Below are 18,884 nucleotides of genomic sequence, written 5' to 3' on the forward strand. Positions count from 1 at the left end.
TTTCTCTTGGGGTCTTTGTTGTTTTGTTGACCTGAAGCCCTTTGTAAAAATCCCAGCAATGCTCCTATCTCATCAAAGCAATTCTCATCCAAAACCAAGAAAATATTCCGACTTTTCAACTTGATAATTCACCCATCGAATCAAAACTGGATATCCCTTCAAACCTAGGAAGTCATTCTCGCCTTTAGAGGGGCCCAGCGCTATGGAGTTGGCTACCACAAGCGCCCCCGTCCAGGTCTCGGGCGACAAAGTCCACAGAACTAACGTTTCTTTTTCACCTGCCGCGAAACAAGATCCGTTCCTCCGGGCCTTCTCGTTAGGGATAATACTCCGTAGAGATCGTCGGACGGGTCTCCCTCGACTCCGCCACGGCAGTTGCCCCGTTGCTAGATGAGGCTATCTCTTCTCCCTTGAGAAGAAGGGTCCTCTAACATGGGGAAAGACCACTTTCACTGGCCTAGGAAGAGGACTATTGCCAAGTGAAACAGGATCAGAGGGGGATCTTCACAGGGTTTATAATCTGAGCTCTTGCTCTTATATAGCCGAGCATCCCTTTGGGACCAGTTAGTTGGATTCGTTCTTCTGTCAACTTTTTCTTTCTGATGTTCAAGTTAGCCCCAGATGGACCTCGATGCATCTCACGATGAGAAAGCGGCCGCCGCAATGGCCTCGCTGAGGGCCTTCAACATCGAAGCTTTCACTCTCCTCGCTCTCGCATTGTTAGTCACTGCTCTGAGGTCGTATGTGCGTATCAGCACCGTCGGCTTGAGGAATCTTTGGGCGGATGATTACCTAGTTCTTCTTGCAGCAGTGAGTTTTGAGCAACCTGGAATATTGTGTGACTCATTAACACAAACAGGTCGTCTACTCAATAGAAACTGGCTTGGCATACTCTGTTGGCAACATTGCCAAGGGAATGGCGAACAACTCCATGACAGATGAGCAGCGGGTGGCCCTGCGGCCAGATGACACAGAGTACCAACTTCGGTGAGTATCAGTAACATAGAGACAATATGTATACTAACCTGACCAGCGTCTTGGGTTCCAAGATTCAGTTGGCTGGATGGTCGACGTACTCGTTCCTCCTATGGATTCTCAAGGGGGCAATGTGCACCTTTTACTACCGACTGACAAAGGATCTCGAAGGATACCGGACCCGAATTCTGGTTGGCTTTGCTCTCATCATCGGTAGCTTCGTCGTGGTTCAGCTCAACCTCATACTAAGCTGCCACCCCTTCTATCGCTGGTGGCAGATCTACCCTGATCCAGGAGTCTACTGTCACCCAGCCATCTCGCCCAATCTTGTCTGGACGTACCTCTCATTCAATGTCGCCACGGATCTTTACTTGATAATGATCCCTATGCCTATGCTGTGGAAGGCAGCCATGCCCTGGTTTCAGAAGGTCTGGCTTATAGCACTGTTTAGCTGTGGCTTGTTCGTCACCATGGCCGCCATCCTACGTGTGGTTCTACTCGTTTCGGTAAGTACACAAAGGCCTTCTGTAGGATTTCGATTGTCTAATATCTTTCAGGATCCCGTAAATGGAGCCCAGCTGGCTGGCTCCTGGGCAGTTCGCGAGACCTTTGTCGCAGTTCTGGTGACAAACTTGCCCATGCTCTTCCCACAGTTCAAGAAATGGGCTGTTCCGTTGGTGGCTCGAGTCAGCTCTTCACTAAGCGCATCTCGAAATCCGTCAAGTTCAAGGGCAGAGTCGAGATTCTCCAATATCACATCCCTCGATACATGGAGGCGAAAGAGCCGAAGGTCATCTCGTCCAATATCTATCAATCCGCCACGCAACAACGAGAGCGAGGTCACAATCATCGACGAGATCAACCTTCCTGAAGCTGAGCTTCAGCCCACCACCAGCCAGGAAGAAGCTCATACAACAACAAAGGAAGACCCGGTACCGCACATCCAGCTTCATATCGAGGTCTCAGTACTAGAAGAAACCGAAACCCATGATAGAAGGGCGAGCGCAAGGAGCGGCAACTACGCAGTCAGCTGGTCAGATTCGCCTCCGAAAACGGAGAAGCCATAATTCGTTCCCGAGCACGCACCTCAAGACGGCTCTAACAGCACCTCTACTTCTTGTTTTCTTTGTCCACTCAAGACATTTTTCTTTATTTTTTAGCTCATACTTTCAAAGACTATATTTTTCCTACTAAATACGTACAATTATGATTAAGATGGTAACATATACGGGATACAAAGGGTAGATACACGGAGGGGTCTGTATACTGTGGGAACACTGCTCACTGCATGGCTGTCGATGGCAGCTCAGGGATGCGCTGTGTCCCTGTTGATCGGGAGTCTTTTTGGTACACACATTCAAGGCATAGAAGTGTAGTTATTCACTTTAAAATGCAACATCAAATAGAATTCAATACAGTTATCTACTGTCTATGCCGAAAGAGAAGTCATTCACCAATTCCATTCACTTCCAGGCTTGATTCGATGGTGCAAGCCGTGACATCAGGTTCAAAACCAATTGGGAAAAGGCTGCCTCAGTCCAGGACAGCCCTTCTTTCTATCGAGATCTTGTTGGTCTTTGTTCAAACGTACAAGGCTCTTTCAGTATCTCACCTTTCGACGGGACCACCTCATTCTGGAAACTCGAAACAAAGCCTCCTTGGGTTCGACAAACAAAGGCTCGTCTCTTGGACATCTGTCGGTATACCAGATACAAAAGGAACAGAACATATCCAAAAGGCTCATATAAACTGGAACCAGTAATCAATCATCAACAAACATCAAACATTCGCAAGATGGCCCGTACACAGTCTAGAGACCAGGAGGCTGAGGATGCTACCTATACTCTCACATCACCCATCTTGGAGCCCAGCTCGCCCCTTTCTAAGCCCGGGTCGTCGTTTTCAGAGCCCAACTCGCCCGACCTAGACTCAAACACCACAACATCTACCAAAAAGTCCAGGAAGAGATCCAGCCCAGAGGCTCAAGATCAGAAGTCTGCAAAGAAGATCAAGTCGGAGCGAAAGCCACTGGTCGCATCTCCCCCGGAAACCTCCCAGTGGCACACCAGTGATGACGCCCTGGACTTCGAGGAGGATGTCCATTCCACCGTCAAATCATTCGGTCAGGACACCTTCATGAGTCAATGGGAGGCCGATGAGTCGGAGGATATGCTGGAGTTTTACCTGGCGTATCCTCACAACCGCAATGCCACCCTCTGCGAGTACCACTTCCTCCAGCTTTCGGAGAAATGGTACGAGCGACGCAAGCCAGGGGTTGAAAGTGCCCTTGAAAAGATGTTTGAGACGTCATTTGGCTGCAGGGACTCGCCCGACTTTTCACCGCTCGGGCTTCCAATCGATCAAGACACTTGGGATCTCAAGACGTTGAACGAATTTATGCGAGATCTTTCGCGACAGATCGAGCAGGCCAAGCTTCGACTAGATCAGGAGCATAATCGAATCTCATTCACGACAGCCCATACACCTATATGTGAGGTTGGACCCAGGGATAAGCATTTGAAGTGCACCCTGTGTCCTGAAGATGACGAGAAACCCGTCCCGGTTGAGCATATGAGTGTTGTCCCTGAAGAGTGCGATGCCGAGATCGCCAAGTGGGTACAAGAGAGAAAAGAGCAGTGGGAACAAGACATCCTCGCATGTGGCCATACCTCACCTATCATGATCTTGGGCGGCGGCAAGAATCCAGATATTCTTGAATGCGAAGAGTGTGGGCACACTCAGCCAGCCGACAGCGATGCCTGTCCAAGCAAATACGAGTTGCGAATAGCTACCATTCGTGTTCCCGTCGAGGTCTCTCCCTCTCACATGGCCATGAACAGCCGACTCGGCCACGGCGATGTTGGGGGCATTCATTTTGTCGTTGACATTTGCACCGGCAATACCCTGATCAAGTTCCGGTGAGTTTCTCTCAGAGATCTCTTGGAGAGCGGAACCTAATCTGGTGTTAGCTCAACCCGGTTTTCTCATGCTCATGAGGCAGAGGGCCGCGGCGTCGGACGTGATCATTGTATCGCGGCTGAATTGTGTGATGGTCTGGGAGCTTATGAGCCAACAGGATGTTCAGACTATTTTACAAACTGTTCTTGCAATTGAAGGCTCGGGGAGAGGGGGGACTTGTACAATTAGATTTAATAGAGGTTGGTGGCTGACATCAACAAAGATTTCGATACATCTGGCGTGTTTGAGTAGCGCTTGCTTGATGTTGCTTCCGCCCACTGTCTTTTGTGAAAACACACCATCTTTTAAACAAGCATAAACACAAGTAAACTTTATAATTTGAAGGCTCCGATAAGTCATGTCAGCAAGAAATTACAGCTTCAAGCAATGCACGTAGGGTAGACGAGTTATGTTGCATCCGGAAGTTATCCAAGCAGGCACCCGACCTGCGGCTGAAGGGGAAAGCCCCCACGTGCCTAACGTGCTAATGTGCCGTGCGCCCCACTTTCAGCGCCTGGACCAGTCGCCTTGCTCGTACTGGCAGACACGGCTTACAGGGCATTACCTACCGGGCTTTAGTGGCAGGCGCGACCTACCAGAAGCGACCTGCCACTCCTGCCTGCTGCTGAGCTGCTGGGCCCGGCCTCCACTCCACTGGGTCGCACCTGCCCACCCGGCCCCCAGAGGCCCAGAGGCCCTCCCCCCCGGCTGATGTAAGGCTTCATGCACCAAAAGACAACCATGGCATGGATGCCGACTCCGACTCCGTACTTCGCCTCCAACTTGAACTCTGCATACTAACCTGCCACGATGCGATACTGAAGGAGAACTTGTCACGACACGAACCAACCACGCGCCCGCTATAACTCTGTATCTTCCTTGTATTACAACTTGACCTCTTTTCTCTACATTCCTTTTTTCTTTTCGCGTCTCCTTCGATCCATTCATTTGTACTTATCCTCCCTTCTACTTTTAATCTGGTCCCGCCCGCTGCGCGACATTGCCGAGCGACACGCACGCCACCGCGAACCCCTCCATCCCTGACCCAACCCGGCCAGCCTGACTCCGTCATTGTCGCTCACGATATTCTTTCTCACAAACACTGACCTCCTGAACCTCCACGATGCGTCTTTTTGGTGGAAAAAACAACAAGTTCAAGGCCGATCCTCCCAAGATCCGGATCGAAAAGGTCGTCGTCGACCGGCCGGCCGCAAAGCCAAAGCCGAAGCCGAAGCCCGCCCTCAGCGGCTCAGCCTCCCGGTCCTCGTCCTCGCATCGACCTTCTCCGAAGCCTCTCGCACGCCAGGCTAGTCACTCGCCGTATCCCTCATCATCCGACGAGAAGCGGTTGGAGCGTAAGCGCAAGGCTCCCTCGGTGTCGCGTCGATCGCCGGCCAGTGACCGGATCGAGTTTGACAAGGATAGCGATGGCGAAGACGACGGATGGATGACCCTTGACAGCAATAAGAGACAGCGCAAGGGCACCGAAGACGGCTTCGTCGACACTAACCGTAAGCTGCGGAGCGTACGGGCCTTTAAAGATAGGCTAGACAGGAGGAGCTTCATTCATGCCGTGGATGTGGCCTCGCTCCAACACAAATGTGTGCCCGTGATGGGCGCCCAAAAGGAGGATGTTGCCATCGAGCTGCAGTATCCCAGCCTACAACCACGCGAGAAGTGAGTGCCCATGCTGAGTTGGACTTGAAAGTTGCTAACACTATCTACAGATATGAGCTCGTCTGGGGCAAGGACAAGATTGATGCAGTCGAGGCCAGCATAAAGGTTGTTCGACATGTAGCCGAGACATATCTGACCGACGACGAGGCCGAGCCCTTCACGAACCCCAACGGAGGCATTATCCGTCGATTGGAGAAGGCATCCAATCGCAACATACAGGACCTCATGGGTTTCAAGACGGCTCTGCGCGAGTACAACGAGAAGCTCCTAGCTCTGGTCGAGGACGGTGTGATTTCCAAGAACCTCGACAACATGCACGAGCTCCCCCAGCACCTCGTGGCATTCATCCTGGACCAAATCTATGACCGGACCGTGGCGCCCAAAGTCGAACTTCTCTCCAAATACGAGAACGGAACCGATTATGTCTATGGCGAGCTCCTTCATCCCTTCATCTCCAAGATCCTCGTGGAACAAACACAGATGACATCGGGACAAGTCTTTGTGGACCTGGGTTCGGGCGTAGGAAACGTTGTTTTGCAGGCGGCCCTGGAGATTGGTTGTGAAAGCTGGGGCTGTGAGATGATGGAGAACGCATGCAATCTTGGCGAGGCTCAGAAGAAGGAGTTTGACGCTCGATGCACTCTCTGGGGTATCAAGCCAGGCAAAGCGCACCTGGAACGTGGTGACTTCCGCCACAACCAGCACATCCTCGAGGCCCTGAGGCGTGCTGATGTTATCCTGGTGAACAACAAGGCCTTCACCTCGAGCCTCAACGACGACCTTACTAGGATGTTCCTTGATCTGAAGCCGGGCGCCAAGATTGTATCGCTCAAATCGTTTGTCGCGGAAAAGAACAACAACCACAACATCAACGACGTCGGTAGCAGGATCCTCGATGTGGAGGAATGCACATACCCCGAGGGTTATGTGAGCTGGACTAATGCGGGAGGATCGTACTTTATTTCGACGCGAAAGCAGTAGACTATAGAGCTTCATCAGCATGGGAGCAGGAGCAAACGGGACAAGATTGGGTCGAGGGTTAAGCGATGGGTAAACAGCTGGGTTAAGAGCCGGGAATTACATCAGCGTTGTAAGAGGATTGTTCGGGCTTACAGGATACTCCATATAGTACTTGTTTTTGTGACTTGAGCGTTTGCTTCTTGAATTTCGTGTGTTGGGATATCATGATGTGGTGGACGGTCGACTATCGTTCTTTTTCGAAGATGGGCTCGTTGGCGAGGTTCATAGCATCGGCTTCCTGGGCTATCCTCTTCATCCACCGGTCGACGAGCTCCTTGTTTTCCTTCTTGACCTTGTCCCGTTCCTTCTCGGCCATGGACATTTGAAGGTTGAGGGCTATCATCTCGTCTTGGACTTGCTGGCGGGGTGTCAGCATGGTGTCAGGCTGTGGCGGTCAGGCCGCTGCACGCACCTCGATCAACTTGCGCTTCTCCCGCAGCTCGTACTCCCTATCCTTAAGTCTGGTGGTGAGATGGGTCTTGTCGGCCGTCAAGTCTCGGATCGATCTGGAATCGGATTTTGTTTTTGACCGCAACTTCGTGAGCTCTTCTTCGGCGGTTCGTAGTCGAGATTCGGTGACGCCCTTGGACCGCAGGGCTTCGGCGAGGTCTTGCTTTAACTGGGCAACGCCGGGATCGTTGGCCGAGGGTTCGATGGGTTGTTGCTTGGTGGGTTTGCCGCTGCTGGAGATGAGCGACTCTAGTCCCGTCTTTTCAGCCTCCAGCGCGGATATTCGGTCCGCCATCTGCGAGCCTTGGGAGCATCGTCAGTTTCCTGCACCCGGCTCGTTTGATGTCGTGTCGCAGATGGAGTAGGTACAAGAGGGGTAGCAAGAGTGAGTGGGTGGGGGTTTACGGACAGGTCTGGACGAGCTCCATGTTGACGGGGTTGCTGAGCTCTGCATCTTTTAAAGATGAGAGATACTGGTCTCGCCAACTGGGCATGATGGAAGAGGGAGGGTGATGGATGTGTGACGGGCGGTTGGTTGATGTGTTAGTAAAGAAGGTAATAAAATGACTTGACTGATTGTCTGGGGGAGACCGAGTGATGGGACCCTCGATTGACGTACCCGCTCATTCCTGTGGAACCTGAATGATGCAACTGGCGGGAACCTAAGTAACAGCAGGGGTGCCTATTTAGTTGGGCCGAGGAATAGCCATCCCTGGTACCTCCCTATGATAATGGGGGGAGCTCCAGCCTAGAATCCAAGCTCATTCATCATATCTGCTGGGGGATAGCTGACGCATAATTCCATCTTCACAGTGCGTGACCTTTCAAGAGGGACCCAAAACTTTGTTTCTGCCGTCAATCATGAGATAACGCGAGATGGACACGCTTCACGCGAGAGCCGATTGGGAGAGTGTCGGGGACAGGTGGTTCCGCAAGACGCAGCAGTATACAGCTGTGTTTGACCAAGATCTGGACTTGGACAATTATATCGTCACTGGAGCTCCATATGCGGGTGCACTAGGTAAGTCTTTTGAGCACAAGAGCTTCGCCATTCTCGAGTTTGCATGGATTAGGCTGGTTTCGCGCATTCTTTGACACTCATGATAGACTCACCGTGAGCTCAACACGCTAACCTTGTTCTCAGCACTCTGGCGCGACGACACCAAACTCCTGGCCTACCAACCAGGAAGAACATCAAAGCCAGCCATAGATACTTACAGCCTTGCCGGAAAGAAGATTCGGAGCATTCCCTGGGATAAAGGCGCCATCAAGGGCCTTGGCTGGTCGGAGGATGAGACACTCCTTGTTGTCACAGCCGACGGCACCGTGCGCTGCTATGATCTGCAAGGAGACTTTACACAATTCTCTCTCGGCCATGGTGCTGATAACTACGGTGTTGAATCATGCCGGTATGCTCTTTTCACTGCTCGTCGACTGGTTGCGCCGGCTAACCATACACAGATTCTACGATCACGGCCTAGTGGCGCTTCTGGGAAACAACTCCCTAATCACAGTCTCTTCATACTCTGAACCTCGACCCAAGGCGCTCGCGCAGACGCCTGAGGGCGAGATTCACTCTTGGTCCCTCATCTCGCCGAACCATACCTTGTCTCGGTCAGTCGAGGTCCTGCTGAGCGTCGAAAAGACGGTCTACGTTGTCGACGCCACGGACTGCGAGGATCGATTCCTTGACATTGGTCCTTTTAGCCACATCAGCGTCTCTCCGGATGGTCGTTACGTGAACCTGTACGGCGTGAACGGAAAGGCGCATGTCATCTCGAGCGACTTTCAGGAGAGGCTGTTTGAGCATGACTCTGACTCGCAGACGCCGCCTCTGTATGTGGAGTGGTGCGGCAGTGATGCGCTTATTGCCTGGGAGGATGAGGTGCATATTATTGGACCTGGTGACGTATCATCTTCATATATCTATGATAGCACTAGGGTGCATGTCGTTTCTGGTAAGTCCTCTGCTTCAATGGGAGGTATCATGCTCACCTGGTTCAGAACATGACGGCGCCCGACTCATCACAAACGACTTTTGTGAGTTTTTGGAGAGAGTGCCACGAGATACCCTTGAAGTCTTTGGCCAGTCTTCGGATTCATCACCAGCCTCGATTCTTCTGGACGCTGTAGGTCAGCTTGAGCTCCAGTCACCCAAGGCGGATGATTATATCCAGTTGATAAGGCCAAACCTGACGGGGGCCGTGGATACCTGCGTTAATGCCGCCGGCCGTGAGTTTGATACTCACTGGCAAAAGCGCCTGCTCAAGGCTGCCTCCTTTGGCAAGTCAGTGCTCGACATCTACAATAGCGACGATTTTGTCGACATGTGTGAGACTCTTCGCGTGCTCAATGCTGTACGGTTCTACGAGGTCGGCATACCGCTCTCTTTTGAACAGTACCATCGCTTGACGCCAGAGAGCCTTATCCGACGACTTCTCAGCCGCCATGAGTATCTCCTGGCCATAAAGATTGCGGGTTACCTTAAACTTCCTACGGACCGCATCTACGTGCACTGGGCATCAAACAAGGTCCGCGTTGGAGGTGAAGATGACGATACCATTTGCCGATTGATCGTCGAGCGATTGTCTGGCAAGCCTGGCATTTCGTTCGAAGAGATTGCGCGAGCAGCGTACCAGGAAGGACGTGGACGGCTCGCTACAGAGCTGCTCAACCACGAACCTCGTGGCGGCAGACAGGTTCCCCTTCTTTTGAGCATGGAGGAGGACGAACTGGCTCTAGACAAAGCCATTGAGAGCGGAGACACAGACCTCATGCTCTCAGTTCTGCTACAGCTGAAGAGAAAGTTGCCTCTTGCTGCATTCTTCCGTGTCATCAACGCACGACCGACTGCAACAGCCCTTGTGGAGTCATCTGCCATGGAAGAGGGTGATAATACGTTGCTCAAGGACCTATACTATCAGGATGACCGACGAGGAGATGGTGCGAACGTGTTTATTCGCGAATCACTCAAACAGCCTGACGCTCGAACTGCGTCTGACAAGCTGGCTCTGGCAGCGAAACTACTTGCTGACTCAAAAGAGTCTACGTTTGAGGTTCATGCCCTCAAGGAGGCCACGACTCTGCTGCGGATGCAAGAGTCATTTGACCGGGATCTCACAGACACGTTTACGGGACTCAGTGTCAACGAGACCATGTTTAAGCTCATCCGGCTTGGCTACTCGGGACGGGCCAAGAAGATCCAGAGCGAGTTCAAGGTACCAGAGAAGGTGGCGTGGTGGATTCGGTAGGTGGACCTCTTCCCCAACAGCCCAGCCCTGGCACCGGGAGGCTGAGGGACCGGCTTCCTTCAACGGCTAACGTGTATGGTCCCTGCAGATTGCGAGCACTAGTAGCTAAGCGGGACTGGAACGGGATCGAAGAGATCTCAAAGACGAGGAGGAGCCCCATTGGATGGGAGGTGAGTCTATCGGCACCGCGGTCTACCCCGGAAGAGTTGCAACGGCTAACGTGGGCCAGCCCTTCTTTAACCTTACGCTTCAGGCAGGCAACCCCAGATTGGCAGCCACGTTTGTGCCAAAGTGCACAGGGTTGGAGCCCGGGGAGACGATTACCATGTACGAGAAGTGCGGGATGCGGGTGAAGGCGGCGCAGGAGGCAGTGAGGCTCAAGGATGCCGAGGCGTGGGAGAGACTTTTGGAGGCGGCGGGTCAGGGGACGGCTGATGGCAGAGAGATTGAGCGTCTTGGCCAGTCGGTGTTTAAGAAGTAGATTGCCGAGTTTAGCAGGTTGACTGGATGGGTTGGTGTTTTGGCAGAAGTGTACATCATTAATCATCTACTCCTTGAAGTTTTCTCAACAAGTTTAACTCGTGATCTACAGGAGCAACTAGACGTTTGAAAGAACCGCGCTTGGCGCCGTGGCCCTAGGAACACAAACCAATGGTCAAGTGGCTGCATTGGCTAGATGCAGTGTGGGAAGGATAGACGCCTCAGGGCCTGAGGGCATGAGGCGCGAGGCTTCAGACGGGGCTGAAGTCAATGACTGGAATGTGAAAGTCTGGCTGGCCGTTTCAGAACCTGACTCTTAACTCGTGATACAGTCTCGTGACAAGTCGGCGGACGATTCTGAAGAGTCATGGCTCTTGGCAGGTGAAGTTCTACCATCTTTTGGGGAAGCGGCATGTTGGCGCCAGGCTGGAATAGGAAAGGATGAGGAGCAGACGACGGGTTCCTGGGCCTGTTGACAGGATGTTGGGTGACACGGGTAGAGCAACGAAGAACGGTGGCAATAGACAATTTGGGGGGGGAGACCATCTGGAGGTTTCACGTGTAGCTCGAGAGTCTGGATGAATCGGGGTCTCCCGAAGAGCCGTCCCACGGATCGGACAATGCGTGCAGCAGCGAACAAGGAGGGCAGATGATGTTCGCATGAGAGCCGGCGGGTGGCATGACAGCTGAGGGAGGGTAGGGTGATGATATCATGGGTTGGGCTTGTCGCTGTGCAGTTGCAGTTGCAGTGGGGCGATCGAGACCTCGGCTGTTGCTTGACCGGGCACCACAGGGAACGGAAACTCAAGAGAAGGAAGGAAAGTTTGATTTGGAATTATGCTGTGAAATCTACGGAATCTACGGAAACACAGATTGAGTTTCCATCATGGGCTTGTTTCTTTTGACTCGAACTTGTGTTTTCCTTTTTGTTCTGGTTGGACCGGTTGGTTGCCTCTTTGGGACATGGCCCATACCAGGGTCTGGATTCTGGTCTGGAAGCGTCTACGGTGGCGGTCTCGATTTGGGCTGAAGAGGAGAAGGTGAGAAAAAAAAAAGGAGTTGAGGGAGGGGTGTCTTCCTTTCTCGAACCCGTTTGCAAAACAAATCCACATTGAAAGAAACGGTCACGAATTGAAGAAAAATGGCGCAGAAGGGCCGTCGTTACGTTGAGTGGAGGAGGAGGTATAGATGGAGAGGTATGTAGTTATGGAGTAAACAAACTAACATGGGCAGATGTTGAAAGAGGAGAAATATGACGAGAGGGAATTTCCCAGAAAGCGAATTGTGGGAATGGGCATTATCAGAGCTGGGGACTATGCCGGTTGTTCAATATGAAAAAGATGGAGAAGAATATGTCATGATGGGGAGTCTCCAGCGGAGATGGCCGTGGTGTTTCCACAAGCCCGACTTCAAGTATACAATATCCATACTGTACATAACGTTACTACATGCAAGACGACTCGAGCAGCTTTCATGAGCATCTGCTTATGGAATTGGAATCGAGATATGACGAGTTGGTTACGCACTCGGATGTCAGTGACGAATTCATCAAATTGCCCCGGATCCGTCAATGCCCTGTCCCTCGTCGTCGGCCGCCCCTTTCCCATGGGATGGGGGATGGAAAAGAAAGCAAGGCAAACACAAGAGGAAAAAAAACCCTTGCGCATCCTGGCAAGCAAGAACCCCAGCTCGCAACAACTCCACCAGGGATGTCTCACGCTGGAGACAGGCGGCCAGACCGAATCACGCACTGTCTGTTTGTCTGTCGTGCGTCCTGATCACTTGAGCTCGTGCGTGCAGTGCGGGCGTGGGTGTGGCTCGACCCGTGTGCCGTCTTGGTTAATACCTTATGGATGGGGCCCGCCATCCTGGTACAGCTAAACTAGCTAACCTAGCATTCAGCACGCGCCGCGAAGGCGACGACGACGCCATCTCTCCCAAGAACCCATTTGGAGCTAGAGAATCAAGTTTCCCATTGAGGAGTGGAGGGAGGGGGGGGGCAAGGCGAGATCTGGACAAGGGTAGATTACCTCGTGGATTGATATCAACAAGCAGGGTCTTTCTTTTTCTTATTTCTTTAAGCAGCTGCTCTGGCAACCTGATTGCGTATGTATGTACTTGCAAGAAGGCTTTCCCATCCCATCGGGCTGTTCTCGTCAGGACATACAGTGCAGTACAGGACTGGGGTAAGGTTCCCTCCCTCTCGGCCACCTCCACTTCAAGACTGTCCATCTCCCAATCACCCTCCATCATTCCCCCCCTGTCACTTGAAGAGGGCCCCTACTGCTACTGTACACCCCCGGTCGCCGTCCCCGGTCTCCATCCTCGAAATACCGCCGCCACTGCTGTTTGTCGCGACCATCGAATCGCCGTCGCCAAGCCGCATGGTAAATGAACTCGACTCGCCAACCTCCAATTCTTCCAAGACCATTTTTCCCTCTCTCCCCTGTCCTGCCATCTCATTCCCGTCCTGTCAGCATTCTTCCTCTCTTTCTTTACTTCTGTCGCACAAAACAAAACGCCAAATATCCAACTGCCAGCCTTGGCCCCCTAGCTGACGTCGGTTCCCGAGACGAAAAGAAAGACCCTACCCTTCCTTCGCCCTCCCTTACAGAGCCTCCGGGGCCCCCTCTTCTACCACTCAAGGACGAGCACCGCCTCTGGAGCAAGAGCTGGGAGCGCCCATAGCTGCAAGGCAAGCAAGCAAGCAGAGATATTGGCACAGGAGGAACAAGGGGATATTCAACAATCAGCCATCGCCAATATCCTCTCCCCCCTTTCGTAGGCGATCGAATAGGTACAAACAAGACCAGTGGCAACTACCGCCATACGCGCGCGACCGTAAAAGGGCCTTGAGTCGCTCTTGTTTCCCTCAGGCTCGCCTTTCCCCCTCCCCACACACAAAGCAATCGATTGACCTCGAGCTGCCATCTGTCTCAGTCCAGGTCTCAGCCTTCTTTTCATCGTCACATCCATCGCCCTCGTGCAGCTGGACAGGGCAAGTAAACAAGGAGCAGCAGGCGAGACCAGCAAGGAGAGACAAACCCCGGGTGTTTTCTTTGGCCGAGTTTAAGCTTCGACTTGTGTGTCCGGCTATCGCCGCATCCTTGGCTTTGCTTTGATTCAATCACTCTCTCCCTTTCCTTCTTGGACTCGAACCGTTCTTCTTTTGCTTTTGCCTCCAGTTCCTCTCTGACGGTCCAGTCTTCGAAGAGATATCTTGGCCCCATCCCACGCATATCTTCCCCTCTATTCATCATTTTGTCACCCCCTCCTTCTCCCTCTCCCTCTCAATGTTCACCCAACCGGTCGTCTCGCCGCCGGCTGTAGCGCCGCCACAGTCGTCGTCGACGTCAACTTCGCGGCCAAGCCGACTGCGAGGCCTCAGCTACCTGCGCAACTATACACAGAACCATTTGCTCTCGCGCGACAGCAGTCATCACAGCGGCGCAAACGGAAGCGGAACAGGCTCTGGAGCCGGCAGCCCAGGTGCAAGTGGGAGCACGTCCCCTAATCGACACGGCTCTAGCCTCACGCGATCCCTCAGCCATTCGCCTACCACTACGAGTGGATCGCCCGCCGGAGCCCAGAACGCCAATAATACCAACCACTTGACCCTCGTCAGTTCGACCCCCGATCCCGTGAGGATTTTGACCACCACAACCTCGCTGCCTGTTGCTGCTACTTCTGCCTCGCCTCCGGTCCCTACTTCAGGAGCACCCACTTCTGCTCCCGCTCCCGTTTCCGCTACCACGCAGCAACCCGAGGCCCACGACCCCACCAACAACACCACCACTGTTGCAGATTCCTCCTCACCCGCAGACATCGCGACATCTTCTGCCCCCGAATCCGCTCAAGACCAAGCCGCCATGACGAGATCCCGAGCTCCCACCGGCGCCGATACGGGCTCCGCAACCCCTGAGAATGCTCCGTCAATCCGATTCTGTGCCTACTTCGATCCTCGCTCCACCCGCCCGTCGCTCACCTTCCCCCCGATTTCCAGGACTCTGCCCACAGGCTCAGAGAGAATCCGTGTCGGCCGTTACTCGGAGCGTGACAGCCACTCCATGTCCAACATGCCTGGAAACCAGCCGTCGGCCGCCCCAGTTGGCTTTAAGAGCAAGGTCGTCAGCCGCCGCCACTGCGAGTTTTGGTACGAGGACGGCAAATGGTACATCAAAGACGTCAAGAGTTCCTCAGGAACCTTTTTGAACCACATCCGCCTAAGCCCACCTTCCCAGGAGAGCAAGGCTTTCCCAGTTAATGACGGCGATATTGTGCAGCTGGGAATTGATTTTAAGGGTGGAGAGGAAATGATCTTTCGATGCGTTAAGATGCGGTTGGAGCTCAACCGAGGATGGCAAAACAAGCTCAACTCTTTCAAGTGCGTTTTTTGTCCAACTTTCGCTGGATTTCGTATGCTGACATTTTTAATAGTATGGCGGCCCATAAGCGGTTGCAAACAATGGCTACGAGCGGCGGAGCGGCTGGTTCTAACTCTCAAGATTGCTCCATCTGCTTGAGCTCTATCGCGGTAAGTCTTGAACCGTCGTATTTTCTCCTGAGCGTGCTGACTGACAATCTCGTAGCCATGCCAATCTTTGTTTGTGGCGCCGTGCTCTCACACCTGGCATTTCAAGTGTGTGAGATCACTTCTTACATCACCACAGTATCCGATCTTCCTCTGTCCCAACTGTCGTGCCGGTGCCGATCTGGAAGCGGACGTGGACGAGCTGGCTGAAGAGTGGGAACAGATGAAAGAGGAGGCGGAAGCGGAAGCGGCTACACCAGCCAAGGCGGACACAGAGTCCGAGACAGAACAGGCACCCCCCGTTGCTACCCCGGGAAGGTCGACACCAGAACGGTCCAACACGTGTGACAGCGACCCGATGGACGTTACTGTTAACATAACCCCTGAGACACCTCAGCGACACGAAGTCTCTCATACCGTTTCCGAACCCCTACCCATCAGGAATGCAGCGTCGGGTGCGGGTCGCTCTGGACAGATACGGGATAGCCGAACACCATCACCGCCTGGGATGACCAACGGCGCCGAGGGCCCGATTACGCCAAGAAACAACGTCGGGCCCTGGGTATTTGACGGAAGTGCCGGCCGGGCTGCGGCACCAACATCGGCCGAGATGACAAGTATAGACGCGGCTGCAGAAGTGGATTTGAGCGCAGATGACAAAGACTCGAGTTCACGATAGGAAAGCCTACATCGACGCCCGGAGTTAAAAATGCCGTATAGACAGACGACCTCAGATGGTACCCTCCCTATTCATACCTGGCGCCCACGATCTTGATCTTCAAATACAAGGCGGCGTCCTTTCGTTTTCCCCTGGCTATCGTTACAGCACAGGCGTTGGAGGAGTTTTACAGTCACTACTACCTGCTGTCGGAGACGCAGCAGCTCACATTGGCGGCACAGCGATGCTATTTCTTCTGTTAAGCGAACAAGCAACTTGCGAGAGAACTAGATGCGAGAGAGCATATATACTGCATGGAAGGTTGGATTCAAGGACAGCCAAGACTAGGGCTCATGAGTAGGAGTTAATGGAATAGAACAAATTACAACATGTCCACTGGGATACTTGAGATAATTCGCACAACAGCTTTCCGTGATGTACAATGTCACATCTTACAAGAATCCTCCTGTTACAAATTGTTGTCTACTGCCTCACCACGAAGCAGACCTGTATTTCCAATCATGGTCCACCTGATGCTCGAACTGGTAGCATGATGGACGCATTATGTCATCATATGCCGGCCGCTTTTTCCGGCATCGGCACCGAGATGATCCGGCCTATCGCCGAGTGCGGGCGGACTTGCCGGGGTGTGGCTAAATTTCCACAGGCCTTGGTCGCAAACTCGTCCCGTCCGGCTGCTCCAGAGCATTTGCATTTGCGTTGCTGGACAGGGCAAAACTCTTTGGCATTTCTTCCAGCAAGCGCAACGACACCATGCTCCGACAGTTTAGCTCGCGCCTGCCGGCAAGGGCCCGGGCTTCATGCTCTAGAGCCCTGGGTCAGGCCTCGAGGTTCTCGTTGGTTCCGAGACGGTCCATGGCTACGGTCAAGGTGGAGGGTATTCCCAAGGTACGAGGCGGATATATATATATATCTTGTTTTTGACTGATGCTCATGTATTCAGGAACCTACAGAACTTGACCAAATCACAACCCTCCCCAATGGCCTCCGAGTCGCTTCGGAAGCCCTCCCCGGATCCTTTGCTGGTGTCGGCGTCTACATCGAAGGAGGCTCCCGGTTCGAGAATGACTCCCTCCGCGGTGTGTCCCACATCATGGACCGGCTCGCCTTCAAGTCGACGTCGAAGCGGTCCGCCGATGAGATGCTCGAGCAGGTCGAAGCCCTCGGCGGTAACATCCAGTGCGCCTCGTCGCGAGAGAGCATGATGTACCAGGCCGCCACCTTCAACAATGCCGTGCCCCCGACTGTCGAGCTGCTCGCCGAGACGATCCGCGACCCCAAGATTACCGACTCGGAGGTTGCGGAGCAGATTGAAACTGCGCGGTATGAGATCCGTGAGATCTGGAGCAAGCCGGAGCTCATCCTACCTGAGCTCGTGCACACGGCTGCGTTCAAGGATAATACGCTTGGAAACCCGCTGTTGTGCCCGGAGGAACGACTTGGTGCCATTGACAGAAACACTGTTATGACGTACCGGAAACTGTTTTACCAGCCTGAACGCATTGTCGTGGCTTTTGCTGGTGTTGAGCATGGCGAGGCTGTTCGGTTGACGGAGAAATTCTTTGGAGACATGAAGAAGAACGAGCAGCCGGTGTTGGAATCTACAGGCTCTGAGACGAGCGAGAGCGAGCTATCAGATAGCGAGGCCAGCTCAGCGTCACCTGCGTCCTCTGCTTCCTCATCACCACAGTCATCACCTCACCTCCTCTCTCGAATCCCCTTGTTCAAGAACATCTCTACTTCGGCGCCTCAGCAAGCCACCGTTAACAACACTCCCCCCTCTCAACTCGATATTCAACGGCCTGCACACTACACAGGCGGCTTCCTCTCTCTCCCTCCTCAACCCCCATCTCTCAGCGGCCTACCGACCTTTACACACATCCACCTCGCCTTTGAGGGTCTCCCCGTAGCTTCGGATGATATCTACGCCCTCGCTACGCTTCAGACACTTCTTGGTGGAGGTGGCTCTTTCTCTGCCGGTGGACCCGGCAAGGGCATGTACTCGCGACTTTACACCAATGTGCTCAACCAGCACGGCTGGGTTGAGTCGTGCGTTGCTTTTAACCACTCCTATACCGACTCTGGTCTCTTTGGCATCTCGGCCAGCTGCCTTCCCGGCCGCACCGCCGCCATGCTCGACGTCATGTGCCAGGAGCTCCGCGCGCTGACCCTCACCACGGGCTTCTCGCGCCTTCAGGAGACCGAAGTGGCTCGAGCCAAGAACCAGCTCCGTTCCAGCCTGCTCATGAACCTCGAGAGCCGTATGGTGGAGCTCGAGGACCTCGGCCGCTCTATCCAGGTCCACGGCCGCAAGATCCCCGTCAGGGACATGTGCCGCCGCATCGAGAACCTGACAGTCGACGACCTTCGCCGTGTCGCGAGCATGATTGTCGGCGGAAAGGTCAAGAACCCTGGCGGTGGCAGTGGCGCTCCCACCGTTGTGCTGCAGGAGGCCCAGGCGTATGGTGTGAGCAACCACACCATGACGTGGGACCAGATCCAGGACCGGATCGACAGCTGGAAGCTGGGTAGCTCCTCTTAGGGGGTTCGAGGCTTTTGTTCAAGTGTGAATCCACGAGTACGATGTCACGTCTGAGTCTGTATGCTATCTCACGATGATGAAATGGGGTGTATAATAGAGGGTTTTGTACAGCATATACCGGATTGTGGACTGCAGCGGACATATAGGAGGGAGCATCATTCGCGAGTAAGGAGCCATATGTACAACACCGCTGGGCAGAGATGATCCAAACCAGCATGATTTCTCTACTAGACTCAAATCAACATATATCAGTAAAAAGAGAACTTCAAGACGTGTTAGGAATCGATAATAGATGTATATTGTGCTTGACGTCGTAATCGC

The 18,884-nt window shown here is 53.3% G+C and overlaps 7 protein-coding genes across 7 annotated transcripts; 6 read left to right on the forward strand and 1 right to left on the reverse strand.

Annotated features, from left to right (window-relative positions):
- Positions 1 to 621: 621 nt before the first annotated feature.
- NCS54_00839500 (Hypothetical protein) lies at positions 622 to 2,042 on the forward strand (the record flags this gene model as incomplete). The annotated part of the gene is made up of 4 exons (XM_053153782.1): positions 622 to 810; positions 860 to 987; positions 1,034 to 1,481; positions 1,533 to 2,042. 4 exons carry the CDS (start codon positions 622 to 624, stop codon positions 2,040 to 2,042), a joined length of 1,275 nt encoding a protein of 424 aa, XP_053009757.1.
- Positions 2,043 to 2,769: 727 nt separating this feature from the next.
- Positions 2,770 to 3,897, forward strand: NCS54_00839600 (Hypothetical protein; the record flags this gene model as incomplete). The annotated part of the gene is made up of 1 exon (XM_053153783.1): positions 2,770 to 3,897. The coding sequence occupies one exon, from the start codon at positions 2,770 to 2,772 to the stop codon at positions 3,895 to 3,897; it is 1,128 nt and encodes a 375-aa protein (XP_053009758.1).
- Positions 3,898 to 5,056: 1,159 nt separating this feature from the next.
- Positions 5,057 to 6,591, forward strand: NCS54_00839700 (Histone-lysine N-methyltransferase, H3 lysine-79 specific; the record flags this gene model as incomplete). Its single annotated transcript, XM_053153784.1, has 2 exons — positions 5,057 to 5,610; positions 5,661 to 6,591. The coding sequence occupies 2 exons, from the start codon at positions 5,057 to 5,059 to the stop codon at positions 6,589 to 6,591; spliced, it is 1,485 nt and encodes a 494-aa protein (XP_053009759.1).
- Positions 6,592 to 6,814: 223 nt separating this feature from the next.
- Positions 6,815 to 7,574, reverse strand: NCS54_00839800 (Hypothetical protein; the record flags this gene model as incomplete). Its single annotated transcript, XM_053153785.1, has 3 exons — positions 6,815 to 6,988; positions 7,043 to 7,383; positions 7,490 to 7,574. The coding sequence occupies 3 exons, from the start codon at positions 7,572 to 7,574 to the stop codon at positions 6,815 to 6,817; spliced, it is 600 nt and encodes a 199-aa protein (XP_053009760.1).
- A 382-nt stretch (positions 7,575 to 7,956) lies between these two features.
- NCS54_00839900 (Putative vacuolar protein sorting-associated protein 16-like protein) lies at positions 7,957 to 10,812 on the forward strand (the record flags this gene model as incomplete). Its single annotated transcript, XM_053153786.1, has 6 exons — positions 7,957 to 8,101; positions 8,225 to 8,489; positions 8,542 to 9,038; positions 9,085 to 10,327; positions 10,420 to 10,501; positions 10,561 to 10,812. 6 exons carry the CDS (start codon positions 7,957 to 7,959, stop codon positions 10,810 to 10,812), a joined length of 2,484 nt encoding a protein of 827 aa, XP_053009761.1.
- A 3,292-nt stretch (positions 10,813 to 14,104) lies between these two features.
- On the forward strand, positions 14,105 to 16,021 carry NCS54_00840000 (Hypothetical protein; the record flags this gene model as incomplete). Its single annotated transcript, XM_053153787.1, has 3 exons — positions 14,105 to 15,195; positions 15,249 to 15,345; positions 15,401 to 16,021. The coding sequence occupies 3 exons, from the start codon at positions 14,105 to 14,107 to the stop codon at positions 16,019 to 16,021; spliced, it is 1,809 nt and encodes a 602-aa protein (XP_053009762.1).
- Positions 16,022 to 16,774: 753 nt separating this feature from the next.
- On the forward strand, positions 16,775 to 18,563 carry NCS54_00840100 (Hypothetical protein; the record flags this gene model as incomplete). Its single annotated transcript, XM_053153788.1, has 2 exons — positions 16,775 to 16,909; positions 16,965 to 18,563. 2 exons carry the CDS (start codon positions 16,775 to 16,777, stop codon positions 18,561 to 18,563), a joined length of 1,734 nt encoding a protein of 577 aa, XP_053009763.1.
- Between the last annotated feature and the right edge of the window lie 321 nt (positions 18,564 to 18,884).

The sequence above is a fragment of the Fusarium falciforme genome, chromosome 6 (assembly GCF_026873545.1).
Source record: "Fusarium falciforme chromosome 6, complete sequence".
NCBI lineage: Eukaryota > Fungi > Ascomycota > Sordariomycetes > Hypocreales > Nectriaceae > Fusarium > Fusarium falciforme.